Source organism: Colias croceus, chromosome 26, assembly GCF_905220415.1.
Source record: "Colias croceus chromosome 26, ilColCroc2.1".
Classification (NCBI taxonomy): Eukaryota; Metazoa; Arthropoda; class Insecta; order Lepidoptera; family Pieridae; genus Colias; species Colias croceus.
In genome coordinates this window covers 6,353,627-6,376,798 of record NC_059562.1, presented here as the reverse complement: position 1 = coordinate 6,376,798, position 23,172 = coordinate 6,353,627, and the positions used below count along the sequence as shown (strand labels likewise).

The window sequence follows — 23,172 nt, the reverse complement described above, 5'->3', positions numbered from 1 at the left end:
GCGACTCTAGTTTCATTTTGGACTTGAATTGTAAAATGGGTGCGTTGTAGATAAATATATGCAAATATAATTATGAAAGCTCTCATAATTTACCTGTAAAATTATAATTTAAAAGTAAATCAATTAATGAACTTAATTATTTATTCTAAAAATAATCAATTGGATAAAAGTATTACTAATCATTCATACAAGGATTGCATCAAGTAAAAATTGTGTATAGTTTGGCGTAATTTTTTTTAAATAATGTCATAAAGAATAGGTATTGTGTTTTATTCTGGATATTCGCTCGTCTTTTAATTCTATTAAATATGCTTAGGATATGTCACAACTAAGCGCTCTAAAAGATTTTCCGCAAAATTTAATTACGGATCAACAACTTTACGAACACTTCCAAAGAACACATACCGCAATAAGACATTGGTATTCAATTTTAAGTAAGAACAACCGATATCGTTTGTAAATTAATGTAAATGGTGATAACTCTGATTATTAATTAGTAATTTGATTTTTGAAAAAAAAAAATGCCGATTTTAATCAAAATTTATATTTTTCTAACAAGATCCTTATCATCCAAATTTCCACCTTGGTGAGAAAAATTGACATTTCTAATGAAAATGAACAAAAAATTAAATGATTTTATTAAATACTGTAAAATAGTCTATAATTCTTCCATTTACTGTATCACAAAATTCTTCATAGATTTTTAGATATTCGTACTACACCAATAACATCACCCTGTATTTATAAACAATTGCAAAATATGACACATACATAGGCCGGGAGATACTGACACAAAATTTCGGGTCATTTGTAACAGAATGGCGGTTCTACAGAGGTCTTATTACGCAATGACAAAAAGAAAAATGATGGTCAGAACGCTGGTACCGGCGGACTAGTCGCGTGGGCGTAAGTCACACTCGTCGGATAAGTAAGACCCCTCTAGACCGCCATCCTGTTACAAATGACCCGAAATTTTGTGTCAGTATCTCCCGGCCTAACATGTGCAATGTGTAAATGTGTTGACGTTCCAGCTCTTCTTAATATACTTATATCAATATCAGTTTAAAGTTTTTTGATATCTGTAATAGTTACGGAATTATCACCTGTGTACACTTAACGATTACACCCTGTATAGAACATCTAAGTGTTAAATTAAAAATATTTTTTTCTAAATCCTCTACCTTTCACTAAAAGCTTAACAAAACCACATAACATATATCGATCTATACAAAATTGATATAATTAATAATTCTCACGCTTAAGTGGAATACATCTGATTGAGATCACCGCAATCCCATGGCGTCGAATTACAAGTACTATGGGAAACTATTGACGGCTTATTATGTTTCATAAGGCTTTAATATTTAGTGGTTAGAGGATAATAGGAACAAGGCTCAGGTTGTGTTAGAATAAATATTGGAAAAATGATAAAATTCGTACCAACATAAAAATAAATAAATATTTCAGGACATTTTTTGCACACGGCACTATCTGATCCCATACTGAGCTTTCGCTTGTGTTATGGAAACCAGATGGCTGATAAACATACATATATAATATTAAATAAATATTTATAGAGATAACTAGCTATCCCGGCAAACATTGTTCTGCCTTACTCTTATCCCTTAGGGGTATGAAAAATAGATGTTGGTCGTTTCTTGGAGCTACCCAATAAGCACAGAAAACTTGAGAATCGGTCCAGCCGTTTTGGAGGAGTACGGTAACTAACATTGTGACACGGGAATTTTATATATTAGATTAACACCCAGACACAGAGCAAACTTCAATGTTCATCACACAAATATTTGCCCTGGGTGGAAATCGAACCCACAACACACCCCCCTGGCTTGGAAAGCAGGGCCACTTACTATGTCAAATGTTTTTAATAAAAAGAAATTTCCTTTGAAATAATTCAGTACTTGACATTTAAATACCAACGCGAATGACATAAAAGCTGTAACGTGGACTTCTCACTTACAAAATGAAGTCGGTTAAAATCTTTAACTTCATATATACCATATACAAATACCGTGGTATTAAAAAAAGTAACTTTTAACTTTTACTATGAAAAGATATACAGTGATTGATTTGTAGTAACAGAATTAAAAATCACGAATTATAAAACGATTGCAATTTTAGTAAGCTTATGCCCGTTTTCACCAACAACCCGTAAAAATTAAGTGTCACCTAAGTCAATTTAGGGGATACCTAACGTAAAATTTGCTTTCACCGACAGATAAGTGTCACCTAAATCGTTAGGTTTGGTAGTGATTTGAAGGGTCCCTTAAACTAAGGAACCCTTACTTAGGAGACTGTTTAGGGGTTATTGGTGAAATCGGGCCTTTTGCCCAGGTTGCCTGGAAGAGATCACTGCTAGTAAGCTGATAAGGCCGCCTAATAAACTATATTTTTTTTGTTTTATATTCATTAGCAATAAGTTTCCCATGTATAGTTTTATTAAAGAGTAATAAATACTAAATAAATAAACGATATTATATTTACTGGTAATAAATGCAATTTTATATGAAATAGTCTTTGTTTTTGAATCAAAAAACAGCGATTGTCTGCAACTGTTCCACAATAATACATTGAGAAAGATAGATATATCTGTAGTATCAAAATAATCACATAAAATCCATATACTATAACACTAGATTAAACCCAATCGAAAAAACAGAAAAACAAACCAATCAACTATCAGATTAAAAGTCCTGTCCCGATATTTATTTGATCGCATTTTCCAACGATAGCTATAAATCCATCGACTTTGATTCATCACTTCCCGATGTCTATTTTAATACCTATTCACTATGATATATCATGTTTAGCATTAATGACTTGAGTTACTTTCGAATTCAATTATTTTGTGGTATAAATGTACAATTGATTTTTTCGATGATTTAGTGCGTGGGCAAGACTTATATTACCTAGGTATACTATAAAGACTAGAGGGAGTTTGTTAAAGTTTTTAATATTAATATCATATTCATTACAAAAGACAGTGGGTAAAGTTTCGTGGGTATAACACTGGTTTTTTCGATGAGTGATCATGCACGTATTTGCACGTATGCAGAAAATACCTACTCTTTGCGTGCCTAAATAAGTTTCAGCAAATCTTTCCTATATTGTTAAATTTCATTTTGTATTGTGTTTTTACTGAAATAAAGATAGGTATTTCGTTTCAGTATATCTGCACATTATACACTATTAAATTTATTACATTTCTTCAGAAATTCATCATAGGTATTAAAAAAGGCACACTCGAAGCTCAAAAAACATAGCTGTTTTTCAGCAGTCGGTAAAAAACCTGTACATAGTAATGAAATGTTGATCAAAGGTGTCAATCGTATAGCATGTTGTCGATTGTACTACAAATTGCTAACAATTTAGAATTGAACGTGTAATAAATTGTTTTAACTGATACCTACATTTTTTTTGTGACTTTTTTGTAATGGATATGAAAATTGTAATAATGTAGTTGTTCTAGTATTGAGTCATAGAATTAAGTTTACAAGAAATATATAAGATAAAGATTTTTATTGGTCGAATCGTCATTAAGATTACTGTTCGTATTATGCCTGTAAAATTTTACATTCGAGCAACATAGTAGAAAGTATAGTAAATGATTATAGCACACAATAATAGTCGAGAGACAGGGAGAGTAGAAGCAGCTTTTGCATTTATAAATCAAGGTTCATTTTTGAAGATTTTCAGTGAATTTTTCTTATCGCTTCATTATTTTGTAGCCAGGATTACGGGACGAATCATTGATCTAAAAATTAGTATGTGCCAATTTGTTTGCGTACATCATTCATTTTATATATCTTTATATTGTTTTAATTCTTCTTATGAATCCACAGTGTTCGAACGTTTATCTAATATGTTATGTTTCTCTATTTTGCTAGGAAATTTTATTGTATTTTATTTATTAAGCTATTGCATAGCTTCTATAGCGGACCTTGAGCGCGGGGACCGAATCGAGAAATTCCGTACCGAAAAAACCTCACGCTCCCCACTCTGACGGGCTCGGAGGTGTGGCTTGAAGGCATAGCATGCAATAGCTTTACCGCAGCAGTCCCCGAGTGCCACATGTATTTTTTTTCGAGACGAAACATGGATTCATAAATTTATTTTTAACATTTCGCTGACGGCCGTCAATCGTTTTATATTATATCTTTGTATTGTTTTAACTCTTCTTATGAATCCACAGTACTTATTATCTAACATGTTATGTTTCTCTCTGTATACGTGTGTGTTAAATATTGTATTTTTATGAATAAATCTATCTTTCCCTTTAGCGGGCACAAACGACTCGACGGGGTCGGCGGCGGGCCCGGGCGAGCCGCCGTCCGCGGCGGGCAGCCCGGACGCCGCGGCGCTCGTCGTGCTGCAGCCGCCCGCGCCGCCATACCCGCCCTATGCGCATTATGATGGTGAGTAGTTTACATGTAGTTAGTAGATGGTAGTAGAAGTGGTAGTAATAGTACTTGTAAGTCGGAAAAATTCGTCGTTTTTGACGTGATAACGTCTTTAAAATCGTTTTAGTCGGGTGACATGTTCAGAAACTTGTGTCACACCAAAACCTCACGAGCGCGATCGCAGGTATAACGAGAGAGAGACGGACCGATCTCCCGTCTCATCACGAGCGTCTCATCTCATCATAAGACGTTATCACGTAACATCACATCTCGATCGTAAACCTACTTTACAAACAACCAATTTTTTTTTCAGTGAAAATCTTATTCTATAAGCTCACATCGCGTCGTGTTCACAGTAAAACGTCCACATTGCGAAATTCATCCTATGGGTCTAATGAAAACTCTCCAAACGCGTTGTGGCAAATATTACGGCCTTGACGCGTTCTTTACCTTGATTTTAACTCAGATAGGAGAAGAAAATGATATTTTTTTCTCTTTTATGTGAAAGAGGAAAATTTTGAGTATTTATGTCTTATTACAATGTAATCATAACTCACCGACCTTTAAAAATATAATAAATTTGGAAGCAAAATTTGCCATGTTGAATCGATTTATGTTTAGATCTATTTAAATGCAACTAATTATTTGCCATTCGCACGTTACAAAATGAAGATTCAATACATTTACAACTTACAAATGAAAGACTCAGTAAGTCAAGTGCAGCTAAATCTTTATTCCTACATCCATAGGAATCCACAAACATTAACAGCATAACCCATCATCCAATTAAACAGAACCAAACCAATTACCATGCATCCAACAAAGAGCGACCGCATCATACAATTAATCCATCCGAGCCACGCCCAAAATATAATATTTACAGCGCTTTGAAGTCACAACGCGCCGCTTCGTTACTTGCGCAGACAAAGCCGTATGGTTCCCCTCCAAATTATTTGCATAGCCCCGAATGAGCTATTAAACACCCCCTCCCGCTAAGCAGATTGCGGTAGATTAAAGACCAAACGTCACATCACTGAAAACACGATCTTATTCCCATAAAACAAGGTCTACAATCCTGTAGATATCATATCCATCGCCACAGTAAAGTGTGGGGGGAGGGAAATTGGATTTCCTTTGAGTGCTTGAGTAGTGCTCGAGCCTGGAGTCACTTTTTTGTGATTTCTGTTGTCGCTCCTAATTCTTTCATTGTTTTTGTGAATCGCAAATGATGGTTTGGTTTGCCGGCTTGTGTTTAACGTTGAGTGTTATTTAATTTGTTGCTTTAAGATTCAGACGTATTGTGATGCTTTTTCCTTTTGTCTTATTTAATTTTACATAATATTCTCTGTTTTTATAAATTCGATATTATGTTAAAACAATGCAATACATCGAAATGTATTGTACAGACAGACTTTAAATTAATGAGATATACTTACCTAATATTGGTACGATGCGTAGTACGATAATATATAATTTAATATTGTAATTAATAACCTTTTATATAAAAGCATCTGTAAATTTTTATAACAAATCTAGGTATATGTATGTAAAAACTATTAGCTAGAGTATTTAGTAGGTACCTACTTATAACAATTTCTGCCCAATCTTTTATAACTCATAGTTATACGGAAGTCAAAAGTTCACACAACAAAAACACAAATTTTCAAATATTCTAGTACATAATATGACCTAATATTTCCAGGTACAGCCACACTGGCGAGCGAGTACGCGTACGCGGCCCCGTACTCGCAGTACTCGCCGTACGGAGGGCCATACTCACATTCCGCGGCCACGGGACTTCTATCCAAGTGGTAAGATTGTTTTTATTATTTATTTAGTAAATAAAACAATATATCATCATAAAAGAAAATTATATTCAGATTTTTTGCAATTAAAATTTTTCATTGTTGTCAAGGAATTGAAATCATGTTTAGCGTCATTCATTTCGATTCGCGTAAGTAGGAAAACGTAAAAGTTGTGCTTAAGTATTAACGTAAACTGCACTTTTATCGTTATCTTAACGATCCTGGCCTCCTGTAGACATCTAATAGAAAAAGTGATTAATTAGGTTCCTAGAAAAAATGCTTAAAATATTTGTTTTCACATATTCTAGTATACATAAACCTATTAAAACACTTCAAAGGGCCTTGAAGTTAAAAAATATAACTTCTATACATTCGAATACTACCAAAACAAATGTCTCAAACAATAGTAACATCCAACAACAACAATGCTACAACACAACTTCATCTCCCGTTTTGCGTTGTTAAGATGTAAATCGCGTCATTAGCGGAGGCTAACCAAGGCTCGCAAGGCTAAATGTTGAACAATTTGCCTCGAATACAAATGGCGGTGTGGCCGAAATAAATCTGCTCGTTTTATCACCGGCCTCGGACAGGTTATCGAGGTGTGCTCCAGGGATATGTGTTGGCGCCGGTGGTTTTCCTGATCGTTAACGATGAAAATTTATTGGCTAATTGTTATTTTTTTCGCGCACCTGACGCAGAGTTATGTGTTGATACCGATCGTTTGATACGGGAATTTCGATGTACAAGGAACTTTGTGTTTTACGGTTTAGACTGTAGTACGTACTATGTTAGTTGAACGCGTGGTTAAAAGGTGTGATAAGTTGAACTTTATACCTATACACAAAAATAAATAAATTTCCATCCTCTAATGATATCCAATTTATTAATCAGTATTCTTTAAATTCACCCAATATATTTCTAGAATCTGTAATATTAAATTAGTTTCAAAAAAACTTGCTACGCAAAAAAACTAAAACAGCCATTAAAACTAATTCCAATTGGAAACAGAAAGCGCAATCTATAAAAGCGAACTCTATCAAAGCAAAAAAACAATTCTTTCGCACATTTGTCGATCTACCCTTATCCCTCCCAGAGGACGCTAACAAAGGGCTTAAACCCTCGGGACCGGAGTAACTTATAGCGTTAGATTTAAGTGATTCTACTATCAATTTTAAAGTTTCCAACTTAGGGGTCGAAGAGATTCAATATGTAGGAGCGATTTTGTCAAATCCGTGAATAATTGGTTTGATTATTATGATTTGTAGGCAGTTTGTTAGCTTTTAACGGGAGTGATATATTGTCTTTAATGATTTTATATAGTTACTCACTAAATATTCGTATCTACAATGTTACTTAAATATCTAATTGAAGGAACAAAGTTCATATTTCATGTATTGATCATTTTGTCATGTAAATACACATAAGGTTACGGTTAATTTTTAAAAAAATATTAAGGAAATATAGACGCATTGAATACTATAAGGATTATGTATTGATGTTCATTAACATTTTCAATAATAATTTGTCAGATACAAAATATAGAAATTTATGCTTTTTCATATAGATAATTAATTAAATGATTTATTTATTACAGATATCAACGGACGCCGTGCGAGCAATAGCTATCGGCGAGCCACAACGAAACTAAGTGATATGGACACTAATTAAAGTTAATGTGACAATTTTAGTTAACTACCTTTATCCATTCCTTTAGAACTCATTTATATTATAGATCATTGATCTATCAACTAATGGGAATTGTGTATAAAAAATTAAAAACCCAGTGACGAAATTATAATGTATAAGGCGAACATAGAAATGTATGAAACAAACATAGAAATTCTTATTTAAAATGACAGAGTTTTTACATCTTGCACATTTTAAAATGTCTTTAAACTAACTTTCTTTATGAATGTATGTTAAAAATTTGTTATATTTTCAGATAATCTTAAATGAATTCAGTTCAATTTAGATGACTAACTTTGTCATCTTCAAACACAATACCATTAGTTGTTACATCAATATAATAGACAAATAATGTACAATTTGATATGTTTAATTCATTTGTATTCGTTTCATGGAGGTCAGTAGCTTCTTTGCTTTCTCTGTATAGATTTAACGTTATACTCATTAATATTTAGTTAAATTTCAAACGAGAGAGCCAAAGTTATCATCAATGTAAATACTGATAAATGTTTTATCATTTTATCATTAATAGCTTAGATTTTTCGTTTACCTCATAGTAACAAAATATTTGCGCTTGGTGTAAGATCGGCATAGAGATTGACTTTCACAAAGTTTTTATCATCTTCCCAGTGAAAAATAAAGTATTTTTTATTTTCCCACATCTTTAGTTTAACCATTGAGATAATATTACTACGTATGGAGGAGACACCACGAAGAAAATCTGATGGCGGCGCGGGGCGCATTTTTTTGCTCGAACTAAGTTTTAAAAATTATTATCTAGTTAGTTACTTACCGATGAAACGTTATTCCTTTGCACTTTTCCGTATTATTTGTGCAATATCGTAACACACACGAAGGCATACTTGATGCGTTTCACTTTAAAACAAATAAAAAATGAGCGTGCAGTTACGCCATATGGCTTATGTTGAGCGGAACATAAGTGATGTAGGCGGTGTCGTCTCCATATGAATATCTCAATGGTTTGAACTCTATCTGGTCTTACTCCAATATTTTTCTTTAAGCTGTCTTAGCACAAGTAATCTATATATCAACTGTTTATATAAGTTAACTTATTTTTATATTGTTATATATAAGTACATAAGCTGAACAAATTAATATATGAGTCAAGTAAGTGTAGATTTTCTTGAAATTACAATGAGATTATGTGTTTTCCCCTTTTTTTTTAATTTTTTTTATATAAACATTAGTTTCTAGTTACGTTTGTATTGTTTTTAAAACATATTTATTTACTTTGTTTCGAATGTTTTCCGTCCATTTTCATTTATTATTATTATTTGTAAATAATAATGAATTTATAGTGATAAAACTTCCGTTACGAACCGTGGTGTATATATATTATTATAATTAAAGATATATATGTTTTGTTTCAAAAGTAAAGCATACAGTGTAGAGTTACGCCAAAGACAAATGATATCGTCTTTTCGCAAATCAGTTGTATTTTAGATCAATAAATAATAAAAGCAATAATTTATCGCCAAAGAGATATTGTGACTGACTTCCTTGGGCAATTCTCTTATTTTCTTTAGTATATTAATTGTATTGCATGTAATAATTTAGAATAATAATTGCAATCAATATAAATTAGTTCATCTTTGTAGAAATTTCTAAGACATTAAAAACAACATAAACTTTTAACAGTTCGACATATTAATCAGTTATTTAAATTCTTTCTTATTAGTAAATCCGTATTTTCCCACAATTGCCCAAGAAAGTATATATCTAATATAATTTACTCATTTCTAACAAAATATTGTTTCCTATTTATGTTATGAACTCTCGATATTGCTTCAGAGCATATCTATTAGTGATCAGGTAATATTATGGTAAAATATCATAGTTTTGTTTAATTTGTACTAAGTATATTTGTAAGGCAAACGCACCAGTACGAAATAAATGCATATGAGTTTATATAATTCAGTCTTTTCTTTTACCCATAAGCCAATTTTTTTATCACAATAATAAAGTTACTTATGAACGCCCATCATTACATTTTACTTTATTAACATCTACTTTTGACATTTTTCATAAATTTCCTAGTATATCACGAAAATGCTACAAAGTTATGCAAATTAGATTTTTTTTTCTACTAAAAATAGGACAATATTCACGTAGGTATGTCGATAGAATATGAACATATGAACACATTTCGTCTTCTATACTTTTTTTTTTCGAAATCTCTTTGCTGTCAAATATTGAAATCAATAAATGATTGTCAACCAGATTTATAATTATCAAAATGACATATTCACATAAAATGTTTCAACAATAGCAAAATTTTCGTAAAAATCAGTGCATGAAATAAAAATAAAATATGATCAACGCTACTTAAATTATTATGTATTATGATCCCACATTTCATATCCTTTGAAGACTTTGAAGGATCCTCACAATCTCCTTCCCTTTGTGACAAAGATACGCAAACGAGTGTAACCATCGTACGAGATTCTTCGGACTATATTTCGCCACAACATAAATCCCGAAAAACCATAAAAGGATGTGAAATAGACGAGAAATCTAACGTAAAGGAATCAAATTCTCTTACAATATTAAAAACAGTGCTTTCTGAACGTTACAGTTATTGCCAAGAAGTGTTACGTCCGTATCTGGAGAAATTCTCAAATAATTCAAACTATATCGAAGCTAAAGATGATTTTGTAGTTGTCGCTGCAGATAAAGATATTGGCCATGCACAATCTTGTAAAATAATTTGTCCCGAGGAAAAAGCTATGAGTCCTAGAGATACAAATAATAGAAGTAGATGTAGACCGAAAGACGAACCAGAAGCGAGTTGTTCAGTGAGCGCAGAGTGTCCTGATGAACCATTAAAATCTGACACTTGCTGCTGCTGTAATAACGAACCGCCTTGTGTTCAACGACCAAAATGTCCCCCGCCTATGACGGAATGCGAGAGAAAACCAAATATTTGTGACAAAACTATGAAAGAAGCGAATGAATGCAAACTAAAGAAGTGTGTCACGAAGTGTGTACGGGACACAGTTAAAACAATTAAAAGGGATCAAAGCCACTGTGAAACTGTAATCGGATACATACCCTCTAAAGATCCTAGTGAGAAAACGATATTCTATCCATTTAACAGAGTCAAAGAAAGAGGCTCATTGGATTGTCCACTTAAGAAAAGTAGTGTTCAAGAAAAACTTGAATCCAGTAGTGCGACATTAGCAAATATGACGGGCGCAGTAGGGAGTTTTATTTGTAAGATGTATAATAAAACAAAAGAGGTTGTAGGTCTTGCTGCAACAAACAGTTGCAAACATCTTGGCCTGACAAATGAAGAAACACACGCGCAAGATACTGAGTCAAACGAGTCTTGCTGCAAGCGATCAAAGAAAAAGAAGTGTTCAGCGACCAAATGCCTTTTTGAAAGTAACGATGATATTAAAACCGAATTGACTGACAACAAAATCGACGATGTTGGTACAAGCAAAGACATTTTCCAAACAGCGTCACAAGTTGTAGAACAAATTTATATTAAAGTTAGCGAATCATTTTCCTCATTAGGCGACAGTTTTAGAATGGAGAATTTACTCGATGTTGTGACGTTTCCAAAGCCTGATAGGAGTTCTAAGTACGATGTGCCCACACCACCTCCTACACCGCCTAAAGTAGCTCATATTCCGGCTCCAACACCACCGAAGCAACTGTCACAAGATCAAATAACTCCAGTTCACAGTGGTGTAGTTAAATCAGTAGCCAATAAAATTTGCTCTATATTTAGATACGGAAAGAAGGGATCAGCAAGTAGTGTAGCATCTGAACCAGCTAATAATGAAACTCCAAATGAAGAAGGTTTTGAGATACCAGATGAATGCGAATCATGAGACTCGTAAAATTACACAGTGGATAGGTTTTGTTAAACAAAATAGTACAAATATTTTGTAATTAAAAATTGTGTTTAAACGGTTTGCATAATAAAATGGGTTGTTATTGAAGATGAAAATTGAAATCTTTTTTCAATATCAATAGTTTTTTTTTTTTTCTAGGTTCTGAGTACTTAATAAATAATTAAATATGACGTAGGTATGTGTTGTAGTGAAATATAAAAACTATTTTATCTATTGCATCGCTGCATGACTTTTATTATATAGGAGTGAGACATTGATTTATCCATTAAAGACTCGAAAATATGAGATTAAAATTTGAAGCTTCAGTTTAGTTAATAGTACAAAGAAATTCATCAAAATCCGTCTAGTAGTTTTTGCGTAACTTTTCTAGTATATGCAGTAAATAGTAATTTTTATTGAACTTCTTACTGTAAACTATTTGGTGGAAATCAATAAAAAATAAACAGCAAAATAAGAAGATTTAATTCAGACAGATACTGACGTGGATGTCACGGCTCTGGCAACCAACCAGCCAAAATTAAAACTCCAAAATGGATCCGTAAGCTGAAAATGTTCATAAAGAAATGTACTATCGAACCGGTCCCCGAGCCTCCACCACCGGACCCATGTAAGCTCCAGCGCATCAGACAGAAGCAGAAGGCAGGTATCAAAATATGTCCACCAAAACCTATTATACAGCCAGACCCGCCGCCGCCGTGCCTGGCCATCTGTATAGAAAAGATTAAGAACCCGCCTTACACAGTCTCTGATCAGCCAGTAGTGTGTGTCGTAGAACGCGAGAAGACAGGCACAGCTAGGTGTGACGCAATCGAAGACTTATCAGCCGCTCATCAGGACCCCCCGCACCCTTGCCAGAAACAACCCCCGCCCCCGCCCCCACCGCCTCCACCACCCCCTGACCCCTGTGAAGTACAGAAACGACAGCAAAGCCTAGCCGCTTGCAAAGAAAAGTACAGACGATACTACGAATGATGGATAGGACTACAGACGCTAGACCTTCGAAAGTAGACACACATATAAATAGATTCAGAGATGTTTTAAACAAGGAAACAGAAACAGATTTTATAAATACACGCAAGCTGGCAATCAATTCGCCGATCATATCTGACTCGCCGTATGAATCGTCTCAAGATATAGACAGGAAAATATTTGATTTAGAAAACCTGATCAAGCGTTTGCAGGAAGATATTTTAGAAATGTATAATAATGCGGATAAAACGGAGCCTGAAGTAAATATTCTTGAAGACAGTTCTAAAGATTTAGAAGAATCTGGAACTACAAGTCATGTATATCCTCTTATGATAGCTGATATGGATTATCCCTTGGCAGAAAAATCTCGAAGTTTCGAGAACAAACGAGATGATTTAGTTAATTATACACATTTTGGGGAAGTGGCTGAAACTTTTTCTGTTATTAGACGAAATTTTGCCATTCTTTGGGATGATGATGATGAAATTATTAATATCATTGCTAAGGATAGTACGAAGCCTGATGAAGTTATCGAGGATGGAAATAAGACTTGATTTATCTGATATTTATCTATTCTATTATTTATATTTCTGCGTAAATACACATTTCTTGATATCTTTAGATATGTATTTTTCCTAAGTCAATTTATAAAAACATCTAGGAGCTCATAAAGGGAAATAAATAAAAGAAACAATGGTTTTAAAATGTTTTATTTTCATGGATAACAATTATTATATAATATTCATACAAAATACACGATTTATTAAAAATACAACACAAATACAAGCACTTCATGACTAGTTTTATTAATTTTAAAGATCAAATCGTTTTTAAATACGATTTATTTCATAAAACGGTTACAAACCTGACGAACAAACATTTTGGAAAACCGTGGAGTAGCCATTATTACAATTAAAAAAATACTGAAATAAATTTATATTTATACATACTTTGGCACTTATTGTATATTTTTCACAATAATATACATTAAATAGAGTATATACTTCATTGTTTAATAAATAAGGCACATTGCCATTTTCTTAGAATCTCTAACTCAATAACAAGCACGTTATATTCATATACTTATATATATTTTTAAATAAACGCGTCGAATAATATTAGCCAATAATAACTTCCCTTCAAACAATTTAAAGACAATAATAATTTTATAAATAACATAGCGCATAGCATTAACTGTTACAGGACGGTAGCAACCTTGTAAAAATGCATGAACATAAAAAAATTACACTCAATACTATGTATACAATATACATACATCTATATATTTCATAATTCCAAAGGCTTTTGACCTAAAAACCTCTAAAAATTTCAACTTAAAATGCGTCAAAATAGCCATATTCCATAAAATTCCGTCACAAATAGCACAATTCCGTCAAGTGGCAGATAAACAATATTTCCTATACGAATAAAACAACTATATTTTAAATATATTAACTATGTACAAAAATCTCCAAACGCCCGAAGCTCGGCTGAAAGCTCAAAGCTACAAACCCACGTGGAGTCAACCGACGTGAGCGGAAAATGTCGCCAAAAAATATAAAAAAATGCTTTATTTCACTGTGGGGGGCATGGCCGGCTGGTGGAAGGGATGGTACTGCCGTGAGAGTATACTTTCCTGGGAAAATAACAAAAATTAAATATTAGATGTATGTAGGTATTGGTTAAAAACATTTTTGGTCAGGATTGCCAAATTCGTATGGAAAGGGTTTTTGAAATTAAATTACGTATTAATTATTGCATAAGATTTACTCATTCATTTTATATTTACAAAAAAATTTCGTGCAATAATCATAATTATTAACTTTTATGACTATTGAAAAAAAAAGTCTATCTGCTAGTACTTTATTTCGGAGTGGACCTATTTTAATGGAACTTTAAATAACAGATAGCCGATTTTAAAAACGAGCAAATACTTATTACTCTAATAAGTAAACCTTAGAAACTTACCACATCGCTGTGTATATTCGGATCCCTCATCATGTTGCGCTCTTGTAAAATTATTTGATTAGCGGCGCTGTGAAACAAAATTTATTTCAGAACATTAAAAAATATACATCCATTATTTATTATCGGTATCGAACCTGAACTCGTTAGTAATTTAATACAATTTTTGTTATGTATAAAAAAATGTGCGATATTATATTAACTATTAAAAAAATAAATTAGTTATTAGTTAGTTTGAACAATTTGACTCAATACTCAATTACAGCTTTATATCGCACTAAATAACTAGCAAAAAAACAGCATTAAAAACGGATATATATAAATAAAACCTGTAAAGAAATAGGGTAAAAATAACAAAATAAATGCAAAACATCATACGTGTCCATCTCCTCCTGCGAGAGGTCGAGCGCGTCCTGCATCTCGCGCGCGGTGCTCTGCAGGAACTCCGCGTCACAGTACTTGCCCAGACCTTGCTCGGTTAGCACCTGCAATATACAATATAGGATCCCGAAATTTAGTACCCTGAATATATGAACCTGAAATATAGGATCCAGAAATGTAAGATAAACTGTAATCGCGAAGTATAGGGTCCAGAAATGTAAGATAAACTGTACTCGCGAAGTATAGGGTCCAGAAATGTAAGATAAACTGTACTCGCGAAATATAGGGTCCAGAAAATATGTAGAGTTCCGGATATATAGGATGCTGAAATATAGAATCTATCCCAAAATATAAGATCCTGAAAGTATCTAAGCTAATGAAGCGTAGAAAGTTATTCTATGTATGATAATAGATGATTGAAGTAGATAAATAAAGAGATTCGAACATAAAATTTTATACCTATCTTATAAAATTTATATAGAGATATTTGAAATTTGGGAACAAAAACATGCAATAAAATACCAGTTATTAACACAGAAGCTTAAAGCTTTAACGTTACACAATACATTCAGTTCATACTATTTTATATGTAACTCACCCGAGCTATAAGATTCTCCGCTGGATTGTCTACACAATAAGGCACGTTGTTTGTCTGTTTGGGCATATTGTCACGATCTGTTGTAAGTATAAAAAAAAACATGTTTATTTCAATAATTAAAGTATAATGGTTAAAAAACCACACGCAAATTCAAATGAACACAAAAATCAAAACCAAAAACAAATAAAAGTTATTTTTAGGGAAAATCGTCTCCATTAATTTAAAATAATCGATTATTATATTTACTTCAACAAAAGGGATAAGTATAATTTTCAACATATTTTTTTTTCCTAAACGTCTTTATGTAAAGACTAACAGACAACAATTATTTTGTTATTTACTAGTAGTGCGTGCCAACATTATTTTAATACAAGCATTATTTAACATAGATATATAAAATATAAGAATAAAATATGATTTTTGTTAGAGTGGTGAACCTAATTTAAATCCTTTTATTCCAGTGTATCTATATTTTAAAAAATGCTTCGCAAAAAGGCTATATATATTTTGTTATAATCATCATCCCCCCATGTTGTTATCTTTGAAGTTTCACGTACCTTTTGAAAGCGATATTATAAATGCGATAGTAACTCTGTCTGTCTGTCTGTTACTCAATCACGCCTAAACTACTGAACCTATTTGCATGAAATTTGGTATGGAGATATTTTGATACCCGAGAAAGGACATAGGCTACTTTTTACCCCGGGAAAAGGGATAGGTTTTATCCCGGAAATCCCACGGGAACGTGTACTATGTGGGTTTTTCTTTAACTGCGCGGGCGAAGCTGCGGGTGGAAAGCTAGTAGACTATAAATTGAATTATTATAGTCGTTAAAACGTTTAAGCCAGGACTCCTGGATAAACACTAGGCTGTTTACTATCAGTCTTCAGGCAATCTTATCATATTAATTAAGATAATGATACTATGTATTTAATTTTGTATTTTATGGTGAATAAATGATTATGATTATGATTATGATCTTATCATATAATTTTCTAAAATGTAATTTTTGAGTTATAAGACCGCTAAGTAATATAACAAATTTACATAGAGCAAATAATCTGCCAGCTACCTTGATATTATATTATTTCTTTAAAACTCTAACGAAATGAAAAAAGAAAGAAAAATATATACAGAAAAAGCGTATTATAACAGGAATGAGGAAACCTTTCTTTTTTTGCATCGATTAAATAATGAATAATTTGTTGCCTTAATTTTAAAACGTTGACGAATATGTAGTTCCTAAATTATTACTTATTGCACATAGATTTTAATCCGCCCCATAGTAACTATAATATCTTAAAATATTTTGATAGCATAGTTTTTCATAAAACATGCTTTTAAATCCATGCTTTAATGTCTCAATCATGCACCATGCTTACGTACCTACCTATTTATCTACACTTTTAACAATTCTTACACATGATTGTTTAGTTGTTTATAATAAATGCATGACACAATCAAAACACACTAAAAACTTACTGCTGTTTCTCATATTCTTCATAAGTTCGTTGGATGTTTTTCTGTAAACATTACCAAGTATTTTTATACTAATGCCACTTTATAAAATTGAATGAAAAAGTGGTACCTAATAATTCAAACCGATAATATTTATTTTGTTGAATTTACGAAGGTAACTTTTAATAAGAGAAATGTTTACATACAAATGTACCACAAATAACTCCCAATATAAAAATTATTATTGTCTATTATACATAATAATGCGTTTTTAAATTATAATATTGCTTCCATTCCCTAGAGTGCATTCTATTAATACAACGCCATCTATAACTTTTACATATTTTATAAGAAAACACCTCTGAGAAAGCTTTGAAAGCTCTTCTAACAAATATTTAATTCAATACCTGAACACAAGATGGCGCGATTCTAAAAACTTAAAATATTTCTGATAAATAGATGGCGCTTTCATAAAATTATAGGTAGAGCTTTTGCACGCAAAATTTATTTGACTCGGCATTAGTATAAAGATTCAAAACATGCAGATTATTTTAATGTGCCATGATTTTAAATACGACACCGATACAATATAGATACTAATAACCAAAATACAATAAGTCATATGTATACAAAATATGTTTTTCTATCAATATTTCGTGAGCATTAATGAAGTTAAAAATATGTACATTTAATAGTATATTGCATGCTTGGAAATACTTTTTCGTAACCGTAATTTATTCCCGTAATTTTTTAAAATGGCCTGACTTCATGATTGCTCACATTATTATTAAAATAAACAAAATACATAATGTAATAAATACATATAAAATAGTTTTAAAGAAAACACTACTATGTTACGCTTATTATTTTTTATGAAGAAAGGTGATTTCTGGAGCAAACGAAATAAGAAAAAAGCCAAATTAATGTATCTTCGAAAAGCTGACACGATTTTCACAGGACTTTTATGAAATAGAAGTTCTAAAAATTATCTAATATTTAAAAAATTGAAATAAAGAAATAACTAAAATAAACAGCCACGGAATGTACCTATACAATAAAAAGAGCTAAACATAGACAAAGTCACAGAATTTAACTAGATAATAGAACTTACTCGATAACCCTAAAGATCCTCTCGGAGTCCTTTCCATGAAGAAGCGGCTGCATCGCGATCTCTTCATCACCATCACTGTTTTCATCGTATTTACTGAGGAAATAATCAATTTAATATGACTTCTTCACTTTATATCCTACTCATATTATAAATGCGAAAGTTTGTATATTTGTTTGTTACTCCTACACCCAAAAACTGCCGAACCGATTTACATGAAATCTGGCACATTGCTAAGAGCTATAATTTTTATTAAATAAATTTTGAATTAATTAAATTAAGAAGTAATTAAGGCTTTTTATTTCATTTTTGTTTATTTCATTACCTTATTGTTAGCGATAGTGAATACATAGAATAGCAACATTTATGCATGCATAATTTTTGTAATTAATTTATCTTTGTAAAAATCAATAATAAAAAACAATGTTTGTAAAAACTATCTGTTTCTTCTTTTAGTGTCTTATATCGTCTATCACTTACTTCTCCTCTTCTGGTATCTTTCCATCCATACCCAGTTCCCTCTGCATCATCATACTTAGAGTCATGTTCTTGTCACCTACAAAAATATTCAAAGTTAAATCAAAATAACATGAAAAAAATCTCTTTATTCCTTCTTGAGCATCTAATTCATTCATTTTAAAATTATCGAATAGAAAACTTCAATTTACATTTGAATCATCAAGTACTATTCGAAAAAGTTTATTAAAAAAAATATATGTGAATACTTTACCATTAGCGGATTTAGATTTAACCATAGTTTTTGGCACTTTGCGCGGTGCGTAGAAACTGCCGCGTCCTTTCTTTATACTTGTCCAAACTTGACCAAATAGTGTGTGATTGCGCTGAAAAAAAATTTTTTTTTATTCAAATACCCAATTCAATCTTCACTATACTATTATTATAGAACACATATATTCAAAGATCCTATTAAAGAAATATAAGCAAACATATAAATCTAGTTTTGATCAACTGATAAAGTTATCTGAGACAAAAATCTAAAATCCCATAAGTTTGACTTGATTGATTTGTAATGCGCAATAAAAAAGATTCATTTAATTCCTAAGATCAACATTTCTAAAACTGACCATTATTAATAATCTACTGAAACATTAGGCTAATTTAACAACTAGGCTCATTATGAAAATAAATAAAAGATAATTTTAGCAAATCAACTCAACCTACCCTATGCATAGGTTCCACAGTCTCCCCAACAATCTCATCCAGGTTACCCGATATAGCCCTCTTTAGTTCTGGACCCGCCTCATGCAAGGTCCTCAAACCAGCTTGTAAAGTCATCTGGTTGTTTTGAGCTGCTGCCAGCTCTTTTCGCTTCCTGAATCTGTGGATAGCGTTGTTTGTCATAAGCATTGTGATTTGGTAGTAACCGTTTGTTAGGTCGAATGTTTTGGATGTGGATGAAAGCAATAAGTTTCGTTTTTGAATTGTTTGGAATATTGGACTAAATAGCCAATTAAAGGAGGGTATTCGTTTTTGAATAGTTTTAAAATATTGGATAAACTGACCAATCAAAAAGGAAGGTATAATAATTTGGAATATAGGGGCTAGCTCGATATAAGATAAAATGTAAATAACTCGATTTATTCAAATTATTCACCATCTTGACAAACTCAAACTCACATAACAAACTAAAAATAATACAACTCAAGAATAATGCCTCGCATATTCATTCGATTATTATAGAAATTTCATGTCATTCTAAAAGACATAGGGCAACTTCATCCAAAATAATCATTCCAAGAACATGTCTTCTCGACGTAAACTCAATAATTTAACAATGTTAGCCAAGCCAGTTGTGATATCAAGTGGATTTTACATGCAAATCTTCAAAAAACACCGAAACCACGCTAAAACAATAAAACGGGCTAGCAAAATGAAAAAAGTGCAAATTGTAAAAGCGAGTGGTTGTAGAAACAAAAACAGTTATGCGTGGAGAAAACATGCTTTGGAATTAATAAGATTTAAATCATGCACCAAGTCTGGTCAAATGAAACTCAGAATTCGGAATGCTAGGGAACTGAAAAAGAAAACTAAACGAAATCAAACAACCATCCTAAATTAGTTGGATTATAGACAAGTGTCTAATACATAGATATAGTTGAAAAGAGTTTCCACCTCTACATGTAAAGTTAAAAATTATTAATCGATGATTGTTTGAATTATAAAAAGGGGACTATCGAAAACTATAAAAGGTAATAATTGTAAAATCTTTAAGCAACATCCTCGGCTATCGTCAGAATGCCGAGGACAAAGCAAAATTACAGCAAAAATTGCATTGGTTGCTTAAAATTGAAATGTTGACTTACGCATGGTTCCTATAAAATAGAATATTATAATATTAGTATTGCCAGTTTTATACCCCTTACTTTCTTAATATTAACAATTAATGACAGAATTTATGAATTTATTCCGTTATTTATTCAGGGTTATTTTAGAGCTAGCGCGCAAGAGTAACTTGTGTCTCCGCAACTATTTTGTCTCTCCCATCAACTCTATAGGAAGTTGCATCGCTACGTGCGCGCACTTTTTTACTAGCCCATAGAGTTGATGGGAAAGACAAAATAGTTCGGGTTGCTTGGAAGAAATTGCTTGAAGCAATAAAGCCGCCCTTTGCATCAAATGTCCTGTCTGTGTGAGTGAAATTTGTATTTGTTTTGTATGCAATAAAGATTATAAATAAATAAATAAATAGTTGCGGAGACAAAAGTTGCTCTTGCGCGCTAGCTCTTATTACCTTAGAGTTAATTATATTACCAAAGAGTCTAACAATATCTGTTGTTTACGACAATAATTTTAACTGTCATTAATTGTTGTAAACTTTCATTAAATAACGTATATTTCTATTCTACTCTATCTACTGTGCATTTATATTTTACACGTCATGCCGGTGCAAATATTATGCCACATACATTTACTTTAACATCAATAAGCACATCATTATAATGCTTTATATTTTCTACTTATTATTTTAACCTATGTTTGTTGGTTCGTTACAATTGAACTTAAAAATAGTTGGCAAGTCTTTTTTCTAAAGTCGTTGGAAAATATCCGTCGATTACGCTTACACTGGCCAATTTTGATGAAATTTGGTCAATAAATAATTTGGAAAGGAAATAATTTTCATCATTGAGAAATCAATCAAAGATGTTAAACGTATAGTGAATGACGTAGGATATAAGTTTCTTACTGATTGAATGATTCGACTGCAATCAAAATAACTGCCATTAAATTTATAGGAAGTGACGTTATGAAAAAAAAAATTGAAACTAGAACAGCTACTAAAAGACAATAGACAATCTAGATACCTATTATAACAGCTAGAAATTTATAATTGACAACCTAGCTGACTATTTTTCATTTTTGAAAATCATTTTACAAGTCAAAACACGTAAAAAAATCTATATTTATATTTTAATCTGTTTCTACAGACTCACCTTCTAAAGTAGTCCTGAATGAGGAAGGTAGCATAGAACTTGCCGACCGTGATCTCATTTGGATCTCCCGGTGGAGGGACCACTTGGTCCAGCAGTTTGGGAGATGTTCTCTTCCATACCTTTTTGATGATAGAACGCAGTTCTGTGTTGCATTCGTCTATTACACCTGTTTGAAAAATAACAATCTTGCATTAGATAAGATAATTAAGCTATTGCATAGCTTCTATCGCGGGCTTTGAGCGTGGGGACCGAATCGAGAAATTCCGTAACGAAAAAACCTCACGCTCCCCACTCCGACGGGCGGAGGTGTGGCTTGAAGGCATAGCTTGCAATGGTTTAACTGCGGCAGTCCCCCTGTGTCACACATCGTTTTTTTTATCAAAACGTATTGATATACAAACGAAAATTGCACAGTCTGTCAAATTTAAGATTATTTTGCAGTGTAATGTAATTGCGATACACTTTTCAATGTCATTTCTTTATTATCTCCTTTTAAATTGCAACTTCTTATTACCTATCATTTTTCTAATGATATTTTACCTACTACGTAAGTACTAACCATTTTTTACTTACTTGTCATTGTCTTCAACCCTATTCACTTCTATCTCTATTTCCTTAGTTATATCACCAATATTAACGACCATTGCGACCAAGAAATAAAAAGTTTTCCTATAAATAAACTTACCAGTAGTTTTAATTTGCAGCTGTGTCCGTACAACAGCAAATAAAGTGGCGTTAAAGTTAACAGTACCATCGGAGTTGAGCGGCATGTTCATTGAAACGAGACGCTTGCAAGCCGTGCGGTGCGGACATAGCTTGCCGAAACCTGTGATTATTATATAAATATATCGAAAATACATGTATTTTGACAGTCTTATCTCTTCCAGATCAACGTACCTACTTAACTCTAAAATTTGAAAACAAATGTATTGAAAAAAAGAGGTGAAGGAACTATAATTTGCTGATGCCAAGTTGACTTATCAGATGATAAGTTGATTCTAAAATTAATTAATGAATATTAATAAGCTTAAATAAAATACCTACCAAAACATAATATTACTTACCCAATGGAGGACTGATTTTCCTCAATAATGTTACCACGTCCAAATGTTTGATACGTCCTTTGGCATCCGGGTCGTACTCACTCCACAATCTATAAAAGATACAAATAAAAGAAACAGACAGTAAATTTATTATAACTAATTCTTAGTTCATAGGAAATTGAACAATAATGCGTTTCAAATAAGATGCACATCGTTTTTAAACAAATTATAATGAATATTGTAATAAACTCACCTTACAAATTCATCAAGATGATGCGGTCCGAGGATAGACCAATCTCTCGTCAAGTAATCGAAGTTATCCATAATAACAGCGACGAACAAATTGATAATCTAAAAAACAACATTTAATTTCTCATCTCAAATAATAAAATAATGTTAATA

At 32.2% G+C, this 23,172-nt stretch overlaps 3 protein-coding genes across 6 annotated transcripts in view; 2 read left to right on the top strand and 1 right to left on the bottom strand.

The window, feature by feature from the left end:
- Positions 1-8,644, top strand: part of LOC123703546 (paired box protein Pax-5) — a 76,645-nt gene extending 68,001 nt beyond the window's left edge. For all 4 annotated transcript variants that reach the window (XM_045651607.1, XM_045651606.1, XM_045651605.1 and 1 more), the window contains exons 10-12: positions 4,299-4,433; positions 6,121-6,229; positions 7,821-8,644. In XM_045651607.1, the coding sequence (XP_045507563.1) occupies positions 4,299-4,433; positions 6,121-6,229; position 7,821 (245 nt within the window). In that variant the 3' untranslated portion in view covers positions 7,822-8,644. The remainder of the gene's footprint in view (positions 1-4,298; positions 4,434-6,120; positions 6,230-7,820) is intronic.
- Positions 8,645-12,283: 3,639 nt separating this feature from the next.
- LOC123703523 (wiskott-Aldrich syndrome protein family member 1-like) lies at positions 12,284-12,847 on the top strand. Its single transcript, XM_045651562.1, has one exon. The coding sequence runs from the start codon at positions 12,346-12,348 to the stop codon at positions 12,766-12,768; it is 423 nt and encodes a 140-aa protein (XP_045507518.1). The 5' UTR covers positions 12,284-12,345; the 3' UTR covers positions 12,769-12,847.
- Positions 12,848-13,461: 614 nt separating this feature from the next.
- Positions 13,462-23,172, bottom strand: part of LOC123703407 (muscle calcium channel subunit alpha-1-like) — a 57,951-nt gene continuing 48,240 nt past the window's right edge. Inside the window, exons 36-49 of the mRNA XM_045651364.1 lie at positions 23,024-23,121; positions 22,792-22,880; positions 22,413-22,553; positions 21,728-21,893; positions 20,600-20,608; positions 19,458-19,614; positions 19,001-19,117; positions 18,756-18,823; positions 18,279-18,371; positions 17,192-17,232; positions 15,710-15,786; positions 15,109-15,215; positions 14,734-14,800; positions 13,462-14,401 (exon numbers count right to left, since the gene is read on the bottom strand). Coding sequence (XP_045507320.1) covers positions 14,336-14,401; positions 14,734-14,800; positions 15,109-15,215; positions 15,710-15,786; positions 17,192-17,232; positions 18,279-18,371; positions 18,756-18,823; positions 19,001-19,117; positions 19,458-19,614; positions 20,600-20,608; positions 21,728-21,893; positions 22,413-22,553; positions 22,792-22,880; positions 23,024-23,121 — 1,296 coding nt within the window. The 3' untranslated portion in view covers positions 13,462-14,335. The remainder of the gene's footprint in view (positions 14,402-14,733; positions 14,801-15,108; positions 15,216-15,709; positions 15,787-17,191; positions 17,233-18,278; positions 18,372-18,755; positions 18,824-19,000; positions 19,118-19,457; positions 19,615-20,599; positions 20,609-21,727; positions 21,894-22,412; positions 22,554-22,791; positions 22,881-23,023; positions 23,122-23,172) is intronic.

What these genes read in the sequence shown, in the direction of transcription:
- LOC123703523 (XM_045651562.1), top strand. Translation starts at nt 12,346, where the DNA reads ATGTTCATAAAGAAATGTACTATCGAACCGGTCCCCGAGCCTCCACCA.